Here is a 13,652-nt window from a genome sequence, read left to right on the forward strand (position 1 = left end):
CTCCCAGCGATAAAAACTTCTGACATGTCACTATGACATGTTAGAAGTTTGTTGAAAATTTAGTTAGCCTTTAATTGTGAAAGCAACTGGATAACATACCTCAGAATACAGAGAATCAGCGACATCCATTTTATTCTGCCGAAAAAATATATTGGCCATATGGAAGAATCCTCCGGAGGTGCTGATATGACTCGGTCCTGAAACTTTACTTGCAAAATAAACCTAGAAAAAGTAAAACAATCTCTAATTATTTAGTTATTCTACAAAGGTGTCCATAGCTGTTGTATGTTCACAGAGAGTTTTTTACAGGCAGAAAATTTTGCCCCAAAATTCCGTTTGGAATTTTGAGTCAGATGTTGATCTGCCTGCACGCCGTTTGCCAAATTTTTTGCGACGTCTTTACCCGCGGCCATTGAGCGCCGATGGGCAAAAACACAGCGAAATACGCTTTCTCTGACTCCCGTTGACGTCAATTGGAGTTCAGAGACGTAAACGCCCGAAGATAGGGCATGTCACTTCTTCTTACCGCGAAACGGTTTTTCCGCTTGCGAGAAAAAAACGCCTCCGCCTCCCATTGCAATCAATGGGAGGTATTTTCGCCCGTTTCTTGGCGCGTTTTCCCGACGTGGTTTCCACATCAAAAAACCTGTCAAAAAACTCTGTGTGAACTAGGCCTTTAAGTGCTATTTCCTGAGATTAAAAAGTGCATAAAAATCGACCCCATTAAACGAGGCACAGGGCTTGGTTTCTAGGGAAGCATTATTTACGCCTTTATAAAGCACTGGTGCAGCCGTGTCAAAAAATCAGCTACGGGAAAGGTCATAAAAGGGCAACCAAATGAATAAATGGTATTGAAAATATATGTAAAAAAAAATGTATAAGAGAAGAGAAGGCTGAGAGTTGATATGATGTCTTTATATAAATATTATTTCTGTTACTTATATAGCGCCAACATATTCCGCAACTCTGTACAAAGATCCTTACTTAAATATGTAAACGGTCCCTAAAAAAAACAATGCAATAACTTATATTTTATAGACTGTACAGAGAACATGTGGTCATATTCTCATTATTACTTACTGACCAGGCTGATAATGATCATGTACATTTGACTTACATCATTCGACAGATGTCGGAGTGACTCCTCAAATTCCCCCTTGGCTGAGTAGAGTAGTCCTAGGTTGCGGTGTAGTTTGGATCTGATAGAATCGCAGCAGTCTGTAGCCTTCAGTACCGTCCAATAGGCATGGGACAGATATTCTTCTGCCTGGGTCAAATGCCCAAGACCTAATCAAACAATGAGACAAATACAGAATAATCAATATATGGAACTTACATATCCTTCATGTAAGTCAATGGGCACCCAACTATGACATGCCATTTATAGTACTGGTGCCCTCTTATCTGGCCATTGGACCCCCATAAGCACCAGATCCTGTATGTCTGAATTCTGCCTCCTCTGCATCCCCTATAGCAATGTCACCATATACAACTAGAGCTGCCAGTAATAACATCATAGATTATATCACCTGCAGAGATTATCGGAAATATCGAACATTTGTAGATAGTTACACGTTTCCAGCTGCCATATTTACCAATGTTGGCTTCAGCAAGGATGAGGTAGACTGGCACAAGCGCCACAGACGTCAGTCCATACACATCCACACTGAAAGACAGGGAATGGGTGGCGGCGGGGATGACGTGCATATGGCGCCCTTCATACAGGAGTCTCTGAGCTTCCTTACTGGTCAGTTCAATTAAGTGTTTCTGTAGAGGTAAAAGTAGCTTTAAATTATACACTGGTTCACTGTCTGATTGTATCACCAACAGGAGGGCACCATGATTAATTGCCCCGTAAAATTACTTTAATCTGATAATCCAGAAAGTCTGATAATCCGACACTTTTTTCCAGCACATTGCTGCAATGTAATATGGAATGTCACAGACCAGAAGAATAGGGCAAAGCAAGGATAACCAGGTAGAAAAAAAAGTATATTATTGAGTAAAATTAGTAACTGAAGCAAAAAGTATATAAATGATGGCTGTCACTAGTATTACCACTGCACAGTATTTAATTCCCAGTGTGAATAGAGGTTTAAACTGGACAGGGATTGAATTTTTCTATTGACTTCTGTGATCGGGCCAAAAACTGGGGTGCGTAGAGGACAGCTACTGTAGGGGGAGCACTTCTGACAATCCGGTACACTATCATTTACATCTCTTAGATATTTGAGCTCCTAGAAAGCAATGTAGTTAGCTCAGAAGGGGTACTAACTAAGTTTGGGCAGATGTTTTACCCATACAGTTTGTTTGTCTTCATTGTCATCAACCTGACTGACTTGCCATTTCACATTGGCTGCCTGCAGCCACCACTAGGGGGAGCTTACTGAACTTACTGTCTTCAGTGAGCTCCCCCTAGTGGTGGCTGCTGGTAGACAGGATTCTAGAATTTAAATATATATGTAGAGAGGTAGGGAATATAGAGCTCTGTGTAAAACCAAATAGATCTCCAACCCCTATGAATAAATTATGAAATTAATCAGCCCAATATTTTGGACCCAATTAGAGTAAAAAAAAATGGAGCACTTATAATGCAGTGGATGAACTATGACAGCCTGGCGTGAAAAGAGAAGAATCCGGTTAAGCTCTGTTCACAATATCATCAAAGGCTTCGTTCAGAGCCTCTGTTGGCAGTTCTATCACATTTGATGGTTATCATAGAGCGGCATGCAGTGCTTTTCCTGCAGTCAACATGAGGAACACAATAAAAACGTTGACAGACCCCAACGTAAGTCGATAGGGTCTGTTGGACACCATTAGTAGCCGCGGTATGACGAACCCGTACTGAGTCGAGGCTTCCTTTATAAATGTACTCACAAAGCAGATGTGAACAGAGCCTAAGACATCAGATTTTTATATTGTGCTTTTTAAAGGGGTTGTCCAGTCATAAGAAACTGATGGCCAGTCCGCAGGATAGGACATCAACATGCGCAGCCGCTTCAGAACAGCTAGTTGGTGGGGGTGCCAAGTGTTGGACCCCCACTGATCAGATATTGATGGAGTATCCTGAAGATAGGTCATCAATCTCTTATGACTGGACAACCCCTTTAATATAGAAACTGTAAAGGTTTACAACAATCACTGGAGATCAATGGCTTTGTCTACGTTTATAAGGCTGGAATCACACATTCAGGTTTTGGTGCTGTTTGAGGTCCACATTTGGATGCAGTTTTTTAAACCACTGGATCCATTCAAAGCCAAGAGTGGATCCAACAGGAAGGAGTGGTATAAATCCTTCCTTTATACTTCCCATTCCTTTTTAATCCAATCCTGGCTTTGGCTCATAAAACTGCACCAAAAGCTGCAAGTGTGAACAAAGCCTTATACTTTGCCTCAAAAAATTGCATGAAAAAAAACTGCATGTGTGATTCCAGCCTAAAGCATCTGCAAAGAGTCTAAACAATGACGCTCTGCGCAGAGTCCGTACATATGAGGAGCTTCCATACCTTTCTCTGTAATAACTGCTCCATGGAATGGGATCTTTCTGCTGCAGAATTTAAGAAAGGGACTGGAGTACGGACCGGGATTAGCAGCTGACATATCTTCTCATGAATACTCGTCCAGTCCGCCCGCTGGTGCTCCACGTCACTTGTAAGAAATGTATATCAGCAATTTTAAAGCTCGGTCTATTGTACAGTAAAGTAACTGGTGAGATGTCCTATGATGTCTATTTGGGGAGACATCTCAGAAATCTACATCAGCTCCTGGCTGGTGTAGCTTTCCACAGGCTGGGTGATATTTTCTAAAGTCTGGGGTCCCACCACTGGGACCCCCGATCGCGATAACAGGGGGCCCAGAACACCCAGATCCTCCTCACTGCGGTTGAGAGGTCATTGAATGGAGCGGCGGTTGAGCTTGCATGCTGCCGCTCCAGTCAAAGTCTATGGGAATGCCGGAAACAGCCAAATACAGCGCGCGGCTGTTTCCTTTAGTCCCATAGACGTTGACTGGAGCGGCAGCATGCAAGCTCAACCGCCGCTTCATTCAAACTCCTCCTCAATGCAAGGAGTGCAGTGAGGAGGATCCGGGGAGTCGGGACCCCGTTCTCACGATCGGTGGGGATCCCAGTGGTGGGGCTACCAGCGATCAGAAAATGATCACCTATCCTGTGGATAGGTTATCATTTATGATTTTGGGAATACCCCTTTAAGACTGGAATAGTCTTAATACATCTTCCCCTTAGTACTTCAATTGGTTCAGACCAATCATCTCATTGCGTCCAATTATAGCAGCGTTTATGGCCACCTTTATATAATACTTTCTATTGAAGTGGCCAATACAATAAGTATTAGGGAAAGAAAGATAAAGGCCAAACTGGTCATATTTTTTTTTTTAAATGAATCGGTCATGTTACGGAACCTTACAGGGACTGAAAAATGTCTTGCCAGGATCTGCAAAGCTCCTCAAGGTTGAAATTGGGAGATTTAGACCTCCAGAACTCTACCCGCGATATATTAAAATGACCAACTTTGCACCAATAATAAAAATGTAGCAATAGACGAAACAATGAAAGGGGCTCCGCATACTAATGTAGATCTATGATACAGATTCTCTGCACATCCAATGCCAACACCAATCGGAATATTGATCGCAGCTTTACATTTTGCTAAGAAGGGAGAAGGAAAATTGTAGTAAAATAAATCTCTACTTTTCTACATTATGGAGTTTGCCTTTTCTTTACAAGCTAGGCCATGGCTCCACTTAAACGTGTTGGATTTTTGATGATGATCATGAATCACGTGATTGTCCGCAAACAATTTTCTGCAATGTAATATCGTATGAAATGGTGATGCACTTGTGGATCCTCAGCTTTATATGTTATAATGATAGGGAATGTTCTAATAGTCATTATGTCACATGAAAAATGGAACAGATTCCCATCCTGCTATTCGTTTTTGATTGATTGTATGAAAAATCCAAACAGACAGTTTTAAACCACTTGGTAATAGTTTAACATCAAATACTAATAAATATGAAAGTAAAAAAGCTTCAAACTAATAATAAATACCAATAGATACCATGTACTGTAATGTATATTCATTTTATTTCAGTCGGCGCCCTCTAGTGGTGACGGACTGTAAATTCAAGCGTGTGGCAATCTGATTGTCAGCGTCCCCTAGTGGCTGTCTTTTAATTGAACAGATTACATGGGGAACAATAATGATCTGATCGTGCACCGCTGTCTAGTCTGTATTTGTAAAGTACATGCATCTTATACTAACATGACGCAGCATCTCTGGTAGTAGAAGAACGGCCATATTCATTATAAGAATCTGCGCTACTCACCAGTAATAAGTCACCTTGCAGCCCCTGCACTGTATATAAGCCGGGCTGCGGCACAGCTCACACTGCAGCTTCACCCCTTTGGGGTTGGACAGAGGGTTCACGTTCGCCATGAGACGGCCCAGATCTGTGCAATGTGTTACATCCAGCGGCCCGGACGTCGGTTGCTAAGGACGCTGAGATTGGTTGCTATGTGACGTCATCACATGATCTCTGTGGCTGAAGCATGGTGGTCACATATCCTTTACTATCGCTGTGATTGGGGCTGCTGACAGGAGGACATGCTGGTACTTGTAGTCCCACAACTGCTGCTGCACAGTCTGTAAATAATCTCCAGAGTGTGTCATTGAGACCTAAATGGAACCAGTCATCCCAGTACAATGATTGGTCCGAGAAGTCGCTGGTGACAGTCCAGTTGGGCTTTACACTGGTTCCACTAGTCCGAAAATGAAACCTATCATATAAGTATCGCTTACTAATTGCCATCATGGCAACATAAATATTTTAAAAACCGCAAGTCGTAGTGAAGGCAGTGAAGCGGTTAATAATAAATTCATGTTGGTCCTTGGGTCCCGGTTTGTCACCCCCTAAAACCAGCTCTGCCTAGTCCTTGGGCGGCCGTAGGGTGCCACCTTGACTTGTATAACATCCCACAATTATTGTTATTACAGATTATTTATGAGGGGAAAAAAAATTCTGTGCACCCCCATAAAGAATCAGAGACAAATGGAGGTAGAGCATAACCCCCTAACAGGTTATGAGCAGTATAATATAGATCCGTTACGATACGTATTTGTAATACTGCCCTTGCGTATTTGATCAGTATTTTGCATCCGTTTTTTTTAAAGCCAAGAGTAGATCCTAAACACAGAAAACATTTATGCCATGTCCAGGCCTGTCGGGTTTAGCAGAAATCGAAAGCTTATCTTGGATTTCTACCGCGGATGTTGCAGTTCGAGGAGCCGCGGATCCGCCCCATTCAATAAGGCCTAATCTGCATGTGGAAATCCGCCGTTTTTTCTGTGCAGTCCTCCCGAGATTAAGTAGAATTCTGCTCATTCTCGCTGATATTTTTTCTTCCGCGCCGCGGGATGAAATTGCCACAGAATTTATCATGCCAAAATTTGTGTCAAAACCAACAAGTGTGAACAGGGCCCTATACGTCTTTTTTTTTTGTCTTAAAGGGATCCTGTCATCAACATCTTACCTGTTAAACTCGCCTGACCCCTCAATGGCCGCAGCTGTCCAGAGTTCGTTCCTGTTCTCTTCTTTCCTGAAGTCCTCCTCTGTCTGTAAATATTGTCGTTTAAACTCTTCCCGCCTTTTATGGTAATTATTTTTCCCTCTGGGATGCAGCTTCTTAACCCCGCCCACCGTTGCCACCTGTCTGGCCCTGACTGGCTAAGGAGCTGTCAATCAAAAAGAAGGAGGTGGAGTCCACTCTGAGACGCTGGAGGAATGAAAATCGGACTCTTTTCAGATGAAGATTTGACTCTTTTCTGCTCATTTGCATACGGCGTGGGACCACTGAAAAACGGAATACTAAAGCTACAGAGCTTACTTAGAACATATTTATAGCTTAGATGACAATGATTTTTCACCCACTTTCACCAGGTATTGCTGGCTTTATAGCTAAAATGCTGGTGACAGGTTCCCTTTAAAAAGCAGACGCTAAATGCTGATTTTATACCCAATTGTGAACAGGTTTCCTAGCATGGGTTCAGACACGGAGATACTAAGGAGTTCCTAAAGGGAAACCCTAGGATTTGTTCATAAGGGTATGTTCACATGCAAAGTCAAAAACTGAGCTGCTTTTAGTGAAAACAGCCTCCGATTTTTAGCCTTTTTTGAAGCTGAAAACATTTTTTTTATGCGTTTTTTTCTAGACGGTTTTGGAGCTGTATTTCTATTGTCACAATGAAAAACAACTCCAAAAACGGCTCAAGAAGTGACGCTCCTTCTTTTCACTGGCAGTTTTTTCACGCACTGTTTTTTAAAACAGCGGCATCCGAACATAACGCAGTTTTTCCGATTGATTTCAATGGGCAGATGTTTGTAGGTGTTCAGCTACCGTTTTTACAGGCGTATTTCGAGGCGTTTATGCCCCAAAATACGCCTGAACACTCTGCGTGTGAACATTTCCTTAAAGTGTCCTTCAGATTCCCTAATGAATACTCGTTTACAATTACCGAGCTTGCTAGGCAACATCTGAATTAGTTTAGGAGGCTGCCTAGCAACAGTCCTAGCCTGCACGGGTGACCACCTTAGTACTCCACCTTCTTGTGGAGACTGACACGGTCATCTTTTATGTTAGTCTGGATTTACATGTCATGATATCGGATTGTTATTATTACACACAATTGTGCTATTGCAGGAAGCGTTTTTAGCGACAGGATGAGTGATGTAAGATAAATCTCACATTCCATCTAGTCAATAATAAAGAAGATTACTTTGTGATAACACTGATTCCATGATTCGGGCTGCACAGTGGGGAAGTGAATCTTGGTGACTATTATGGTTACATAATAATGTAATTATTACAATTTTGGTAGCTTTCTGAGGAGGGAAGGAGTTGTAAAAAATAAATGCCCCATTCAAAGATGGCGCCCAAATCACTTCCGTCGCAACAGGAAATGACGTAAACCTAAACACGCTATACTTCTAGTGACAGCTCTATCCTGACGTTTTATACGGCGCACACTATGGCTGAGCCAAATCCAGCAGACCAGATCCGTCAGGACTTTGCTCCCCCACAAGTACCGGTGGAGGACGCCGCTCGGGCGATGGAGTCGTTTGCCCGGGGCCACCACTCTGAGGGACGCAGGGTGGTGCTGATCACCTCTGGGGGCACCAAGGTCCCGCTGGAATCCCGCACTGTGCGCTTCCTGGATAATTTCAGCAGCGGCCGCAGGGGGGCAGCATCCGCTGAGTACTTTCTACAGGCTGGCTATGCCGTGATCTTCCTGCACAGACACCGCTCTATGTACCCGTACAACCGGCGCTATGCTGCCATCAACTGGCTGGATGTCTTGCGGCTGCACCTTCCCAGCGCACCCGGAGATGATGCTCCTAGAGTGGAGGCTGAGCAGAGCCAGTTGCCCGGGATAGTGCAGATCTTACAGGACTATAAAAGCATGAAGGAGTCCGGCAGACTGCTGCCCATAGAGTTCAATACACTCTCTGACTACCTACACCTGCTCCTGGCTGCTGCTCAAGCCCTCAGCCCTCTAGGTGTGTCCCTTAAAGTAGCCAATGATATATCATCCCACATGTATTTATTATGGGGGTGCTTTTTCACTAGACAGGTACAGACGCACCGACATGACCAGTATTTCCCATCTGGACTGACCCTTACCCTACGCGTTGGGTATATGGGCAATATCCCACTTGGCACCCCCATTCAGAAAAGACATCTCCACTTTAAATAACACGACACGTTCTTACATTCTATGATCGTCCCTTCATTTGAACGGGTGCCATGTAATGTAATGTGACGCCTTGCCCCGGTTATAAGAGATCATCGCCAGGTTTTCAGCTCCTGCAATAAGCTGATAACCAAAGTGGTGCTTAAAGGGCTTGTCCTGATGAGATAACCCCTTTAAGTGCCTGTCACTGGTGACCCCATCACTCTGTGCCAGCCGTATATACCCCCATAACTATGTATCGGCCACAAATGAGGGGACGTCCCTCTGCTAACTCATAATTGCCTTATAGGGTTTTTCTAATCCAGGGAACCCTTTGATGGTCTAATAACGGTAATGGTGACCAGGGAATTGAAAACCCATAAACCTGGTCACTGCATTCTCTGACCAATATTTCCACTACAGGCGGAGAGCCACATAAAAGTATAGGTACATGTAGTATGAAGCTATTAGAGGAGTATGGGGATCCGTCATATGTTCCCGGATTCCTAGATGAGCTATATAGTGTATTGGGAAAACTTTGCCGAATGTATAAAGTGGCCGTGTGACAGCGGTTTTGTTTTTTAACAGCCGTCACACGACTGCACGTAATTCTATGGGGCTATTCGCACGTCCGGATTTAACGGACCGCATGAAGGGCGTGTAAAAAAAAGACGTTATTTTTGTCCGTTTTCACGGATCCCTCAATAGACTCCGATTTGACATCCGCTCGTCTGTATTAGCCTTTAGGTCCAAAAATCGCAGCGCCCAAGGCTCTAATAAACCTACTCAAAGACCGTAATGCAAACCCGACGAAATTAAAGAGAACCTTTCACCTGCCCATACATGTGTAGCTGAGTGCAGCGTGTTATAGGCCGGGCTTCACAAACCTTGTCTCACTTGAAATAATTTTTCTAACTTCCTCCGTTATTTACATATCGGTGCCGTTATATTTGGCGCCTGATATGTAAATAAGCCCCTGAACTGTCAATGGGGCGTTTCTATCTAACTAAATTGTAGGGGGCGTGATGTCTTCGCTCTATCAGGGCGGCTTGTGCTGTGTTCCCTCTCAAGAGAACTCACAGACTGGTGGTGCTGCAGAGACCGCTCTCTCTCTGTGTGTTCTCACGGGAGGGAACACCGCGCAAGCCGCCCTGACACTGTCCGTAGCTGATTGGACAGTGTCAGTGCGAAGACATCACGCCCCCCTGCCATTTAGATAGAAACGCCCCATTGACAGTTCAGGGGCTTATTTACATATCGGGTGCCAAATATAACGGCACCGATATGTAAATAACGGAGGAAGATAGGAAAAAAGTGTAAAGTGAGACGAGGTTTGTGAAGCCCGGCCTATTACACGCTGCACTCAGCTGCACATGTAGGGGCAGGTGAAGGGTTCTCTTTAAAATGAAATGGGTTAGTTGGGCACCGTTGTTTTTCGTCACAGCATTGTATTCCGTTTCTCAGCTCTATGATGGAAGAATAAAACTGAATTCTTAGCGCAGATGTGAACACAGTCTAATTAAGTTTATTTCCTTCCAGGATCCAATGCTATGTTCTACCTGGCTGCAGCTGTATCCGACTTCTACATCCCAGCAGCAGAGATACCGGAGCACAAGATCCAGTCGTCTAGCGGTCCGTTACAGGTACTTCAATTTAAAATGCGCTAAAAAGTATTAAAGAGGACCTGTCCGTTTTAGTAAATACTTACACTCCCCATAGAGTAAGAATTTCAGAGCATCTTAAAAGTGTTCTGCCGTTCCTCTGTTATTGCTCCTGGCAATGTATCAATTAATTGACAACTGGTTGTTACCATTCCCCTTGTCAATAGGGCAGCTCTGGAAATCAGTAAATGGAAATAATCTTTCCCACAGCTAGAGGCTGGAACTCGTACAGACCTTCTACTTCTCACAGTTGAGAGTTTGCTACAGTTGTATCCCGTCTAATCAATCCTTCCCTCAGCTGGACTCCAGGATGATACATTTTACCTGCATTGATACATTGTTGCAAACGGTCAGGGGAAGAGAGGGATTTGTGCTGCTGGTGTGTTTTAGCTAGGGTTGTCTGTACTGAATACATTGTGGCAAACCTTCAGCTGCGAGAAGTTTTAAGCCTGCAGGAGAAGTGTCATATTATGTATAATCGCAATTCTTTGTATTTCAGATCACAATGAAGATGGTTCCCAAAATGCTGTCTCCCTTAGTCAAGGACTGGGCCCCCAAAGCTTTTGTTATTTCTTTTAAACTGGAAACAGATACAGAAATCCTAATTGAGAAGGCGAGGAAAGCGTTGGCGACTTACCGGCATCAGGTGGTGGTGGCAAACATCCTGGACACGCGGAGAGCATTTGTGGTTGTTGTGACCAGCACGGAAGAGACTAAGCTGTCCGTATCTGATGAAGAAGACGGCTCGGGGGTGGAGATCGAAGAAAAGATCATCAAGGACTTGACCTTACGCCACACACAGTTTATGGGGGGGACTGAAGTCAAATAGCCGCTCATCCTAATGCTGAAACTAGAAACCCAGGTTAAATTAGGGTCCTATAATGGTGGACCTCTATTATAAGGGGTTCATATACAGGAAAGGAACTTTTGGTATCTGCTCTAGGGACACCAATGATCCTCAACTTGCCGTCCAATCTTTGGGTTACTGCCATCTATGTACACGTCCAACGTGCTGTAAATGTTATACGCATGAGCATGTCCGCCAAACGGGATATCCTTGCCAAAATCTGAATGTGTTACATGCGGGCATTGATGTCGATTCTACCCCATGCATTGGAAAGGGTCAAATTGGCAGTAAGCCCTTAATTCCATGTGGGTTTTTTCCGTTACACATTGATGGGGGTTTTAAAACCCCATCCGTACGTATTGTACTGTAAATTTTCGATGTGGAACCACGTGAATTCACCCTTTTGGCAGCATCCCCTATTTGTGGCGAAAGTTAAATTTACGGCTGTTATCTGAACCAAAATTTGCAACAAAATATACTACATACATATAGGGATTTTGATGCAGATTTGTCGACCATATCATATGCCTAATATTTACACGATGTATGGGCCTGGCCTTCCGGTAGATGGATGTTATAGAGGGGATTCCCGCTTAGGAACCTTCTCTATGAGAAGGGAGAGCTGCCGCAAACAACGGCACCCACTCTGAATCGCTCTGTGGCCATTTATTTAGTGCCATGTACTCATTGGACAACCCCATTATATACATAACACTAGACAAACCCTTTATATTCTAGTCTAGTTTGAACATTGCTCTACTGTCAAGGGCACTGTGCCTGGTGATATCTAGTACTTCAGTGGTTAATCTACATCGGAAGCCATCAGAATATTCTGTTCATTTAAACCAATGGGAATCCAGGTCATATGGACGTTAAAAATCCCTCCACATTACAGGCTTCTGAATGCGGACTAAGACCCCCTGCACACGGCCGTGCCCGTAATCACAGTCCGCAATTATGGGCACGGCGGGCCGCGGACAGCCAGCTGCATTTTCGGCCTGTGCTCCCATACAAAGTTCAGCGTATAACATTTACAAAGTATGGGAGCATGGTCCAAAAAAAGCAAAAAATAGGACATGTCCTATGTTTTGGAGGCTTTCTACGGCCCGGACACCGTCCCGCAAATATACTGGAAGGTGTCCGTGGGCAATGGAAGCGAAGTGTTCCGCAATTATGGACAAATTCTACGGTCTGCTGCATGGGGCCTAAGCCATATGTGGTATTTTAGGAGTCTGCTGCAGATGTTTTTATTTTAACACCTGGCTAATATTATTAGAGAATGTTCCATGAGCGGCTGCACGTATGTTCACAAGCATGTCAGGTAGCCTGCGACATTACCAGGTATCACTATACTAACGCTGGGGTCTAACGCCCCCCCCCCCCCCCCATAGACCAGTCTAGTGCCCTCATGTGGGATACCCAGCCAAATGGGCTCTGCAGGAGAACAAAGACCGTATTGTGATTGGCACGGAAGGAGGGCACGTCCTTTAGGGGCAAGGATATGATCAAATTTGCATCTCAAAAGGAGAACGTAGCCTGCGGCCCGTACGACCAAAGACAAAAACCCTGACGTACTCATTAGCAGATGATTGGACATAAAATGCGTAGGAACCGCAGAATAGGAGTAAGAAGGGTTACGTTGCGGTGCTTGATCACGCTTTTAGAGGTGGGTAGAATGGGTACCCATTAGGGCCTGAACTTTAGCGTGCATCTAGGAAACTGTCCGTTAAGACCCCCTCACCCGACCCTGCTAAATCTATTGGTCTTAAAACACTAGTTTTGTCACTAAAATCCATATTAAAAGTTTTGTTTTCTTTTTACAGCAGTGAAAGTGTTTTATACTATTTGCCTGGTCCGGCTTTTATTGACATGGATTCAGTTCTTTGTATCTAACCTTTTACATGTCACAGATCATTTTAATACGTCACTCTCGTCAGGACATCGGTTTTTATACATTTGAGAAGTGAACTACATCAGGGACCTCTGACAGGCAGCATTGGAGTAAGGCTGAATTCACACCACCTACAGTGGAACCATTGGAAACCACCCGGCTGGGTATAGGGCCGATATATGCAAGAGAATGGCATTGAAAAAAAAAAAGTTGACTGCTTTTCAATGCAGTTGGGCTGTGAGATCCTGATGTGTACAAGTCAAGCGTATCTCAGGATGACACCCAATTGGCAAACATTTGGCTGTTAGACTGACATGGCCATAGACTTTAAGACATAAGACCTTGTTCACATTGTGCTGTCTTGTATCCAGTCTTTCCTGTCTTTAGGATCCACTTCCGGCACTGGCTACAAAACTCCAACAAAATTGTGGATTAACAGGGAAAAGAAGCAAGAACATCATGATCTTTTCCTGGAGGAGGTCTAGAAGGGTTTGACCAATCACGCT

At 44.0% G+C, this 13,652-nt stretch overlaps 2 protein-coding genes across 4 annotated transcripts in view; one reads left to right on the forward strand and one right to left on the reverse strand.

Moving 5' to 3' along the window:
• ZMYND12 (zinc finger MYND-type containing 12) overlaps window positions 1–6,513 on the reverse strand; it is a 20,235-nt gene extending 13,722 nt beyond the window's left edge. Inside the window, exons 1-5 of one of the 2 annotated variants that reach the window (XM_075839536.1) lie at window positions 5,347–6,513; window positions 3,507–3,648; window positions 1,596–1,767; window positions 1,118–1,287; window positions 100–222 (exon numbers count right to left, since the gene is read on the reverse strand). In XM_075839536.1, coding sequence (XP_075695651.1) covers window positions 100–222; window positions 1,118–1,287; window positions 1,596–1,767; window positions 3,507–3,648; window positions 5,347–5,456 — 717 coding nt within the window. In that variant the 5' untranslated portion in view covers window positions 5,457–6,513. The remainder of the gene's footprint in view (window positions 1–99; window positions 223–1,117; window positions 1,288–1,595; window positions 1,768–3,506; window positions 3,649–5,346) is intronic. The other variant, XM_075839535.1, reaches the window with a different exon arrangement.
• PPCS (phosphopantothenoylcysteine synthetase) lies at window positions 5,575–13,080 on the forward strand. 2 transcript variants are annotated; one of them, XM_075839538.1, is made up of 3 exons: window positions 5,575–5,630; window positions 10,287–10,390; window positions 10,908–13,080. In XM_075839538.1, the coding sequence occupies exons 2-3, from the start codon at window positions 10,298–10,300 to the stop codon at window positions 11,235–11,237; spliced, it is 423 nt and encodes a 140-aa protein (XP_075695653.1). In that variant the 5' UTR covers window positions 5,575–5,630; window positions 10,287–10,297; the 3' UTR covers window positions 11,238–13,080. The 2 variants fall into 2 exon arrangements, with proteins under 2 accessions (XP_075695653.1, XP_075695652.1); XM_075839537.1 differs by lacking the exon at window positions 5,575–5,630 and adding an exon at window positions 7,988–8,574.
• The last annotated feature ends 572 nt before the right edge of the window (window positions 13,081–13,652 follow it).

Source organism: Rhinoderma darwinii, chromosome 10 (genome assembly GCF_050947455.1).
Source record: "Rhinoderma darwinii isolate aRhiDar2 chromosome 10, aRhiDar2.hap1, whole genome shotgun sequence".
Taxonomy (NCBI): domain Eukaryota; kingdom Metazoa; phylum Chordata; class Amphibia; order Anura; family Rhinodermatidae; genus Rhinoderma; species Rhinoderma darwinii.

What these genes read in the sequence shown, in the direction of transcription:
- PPCS (XM_075839537.1), top strand. Translation starts at nt 8,046, where the DNA reads ATGGCTGAGCCAAATCCAGCAGACCAGATCCGTCAGGACTTTGCTCCC. An exon ending in TCAAGCCCTCAGCCCTCTAG is followed by an intron (nt 8,575 to 10,286) that starts GTGTGTCCCTTA and finishes ATTTCCTTCCAG; the next exon opens with GATCCAATGCTATGTTCTAC. An exon ending in CGTCTAGCGGTCCGTTACAG is followed by an intron (nt 10,391 to 10,907) that starts GTACTTCAATTT and finishes TTTGTATTTCAG; the next exon opens with ATCACAATGAAGATGGTTCC.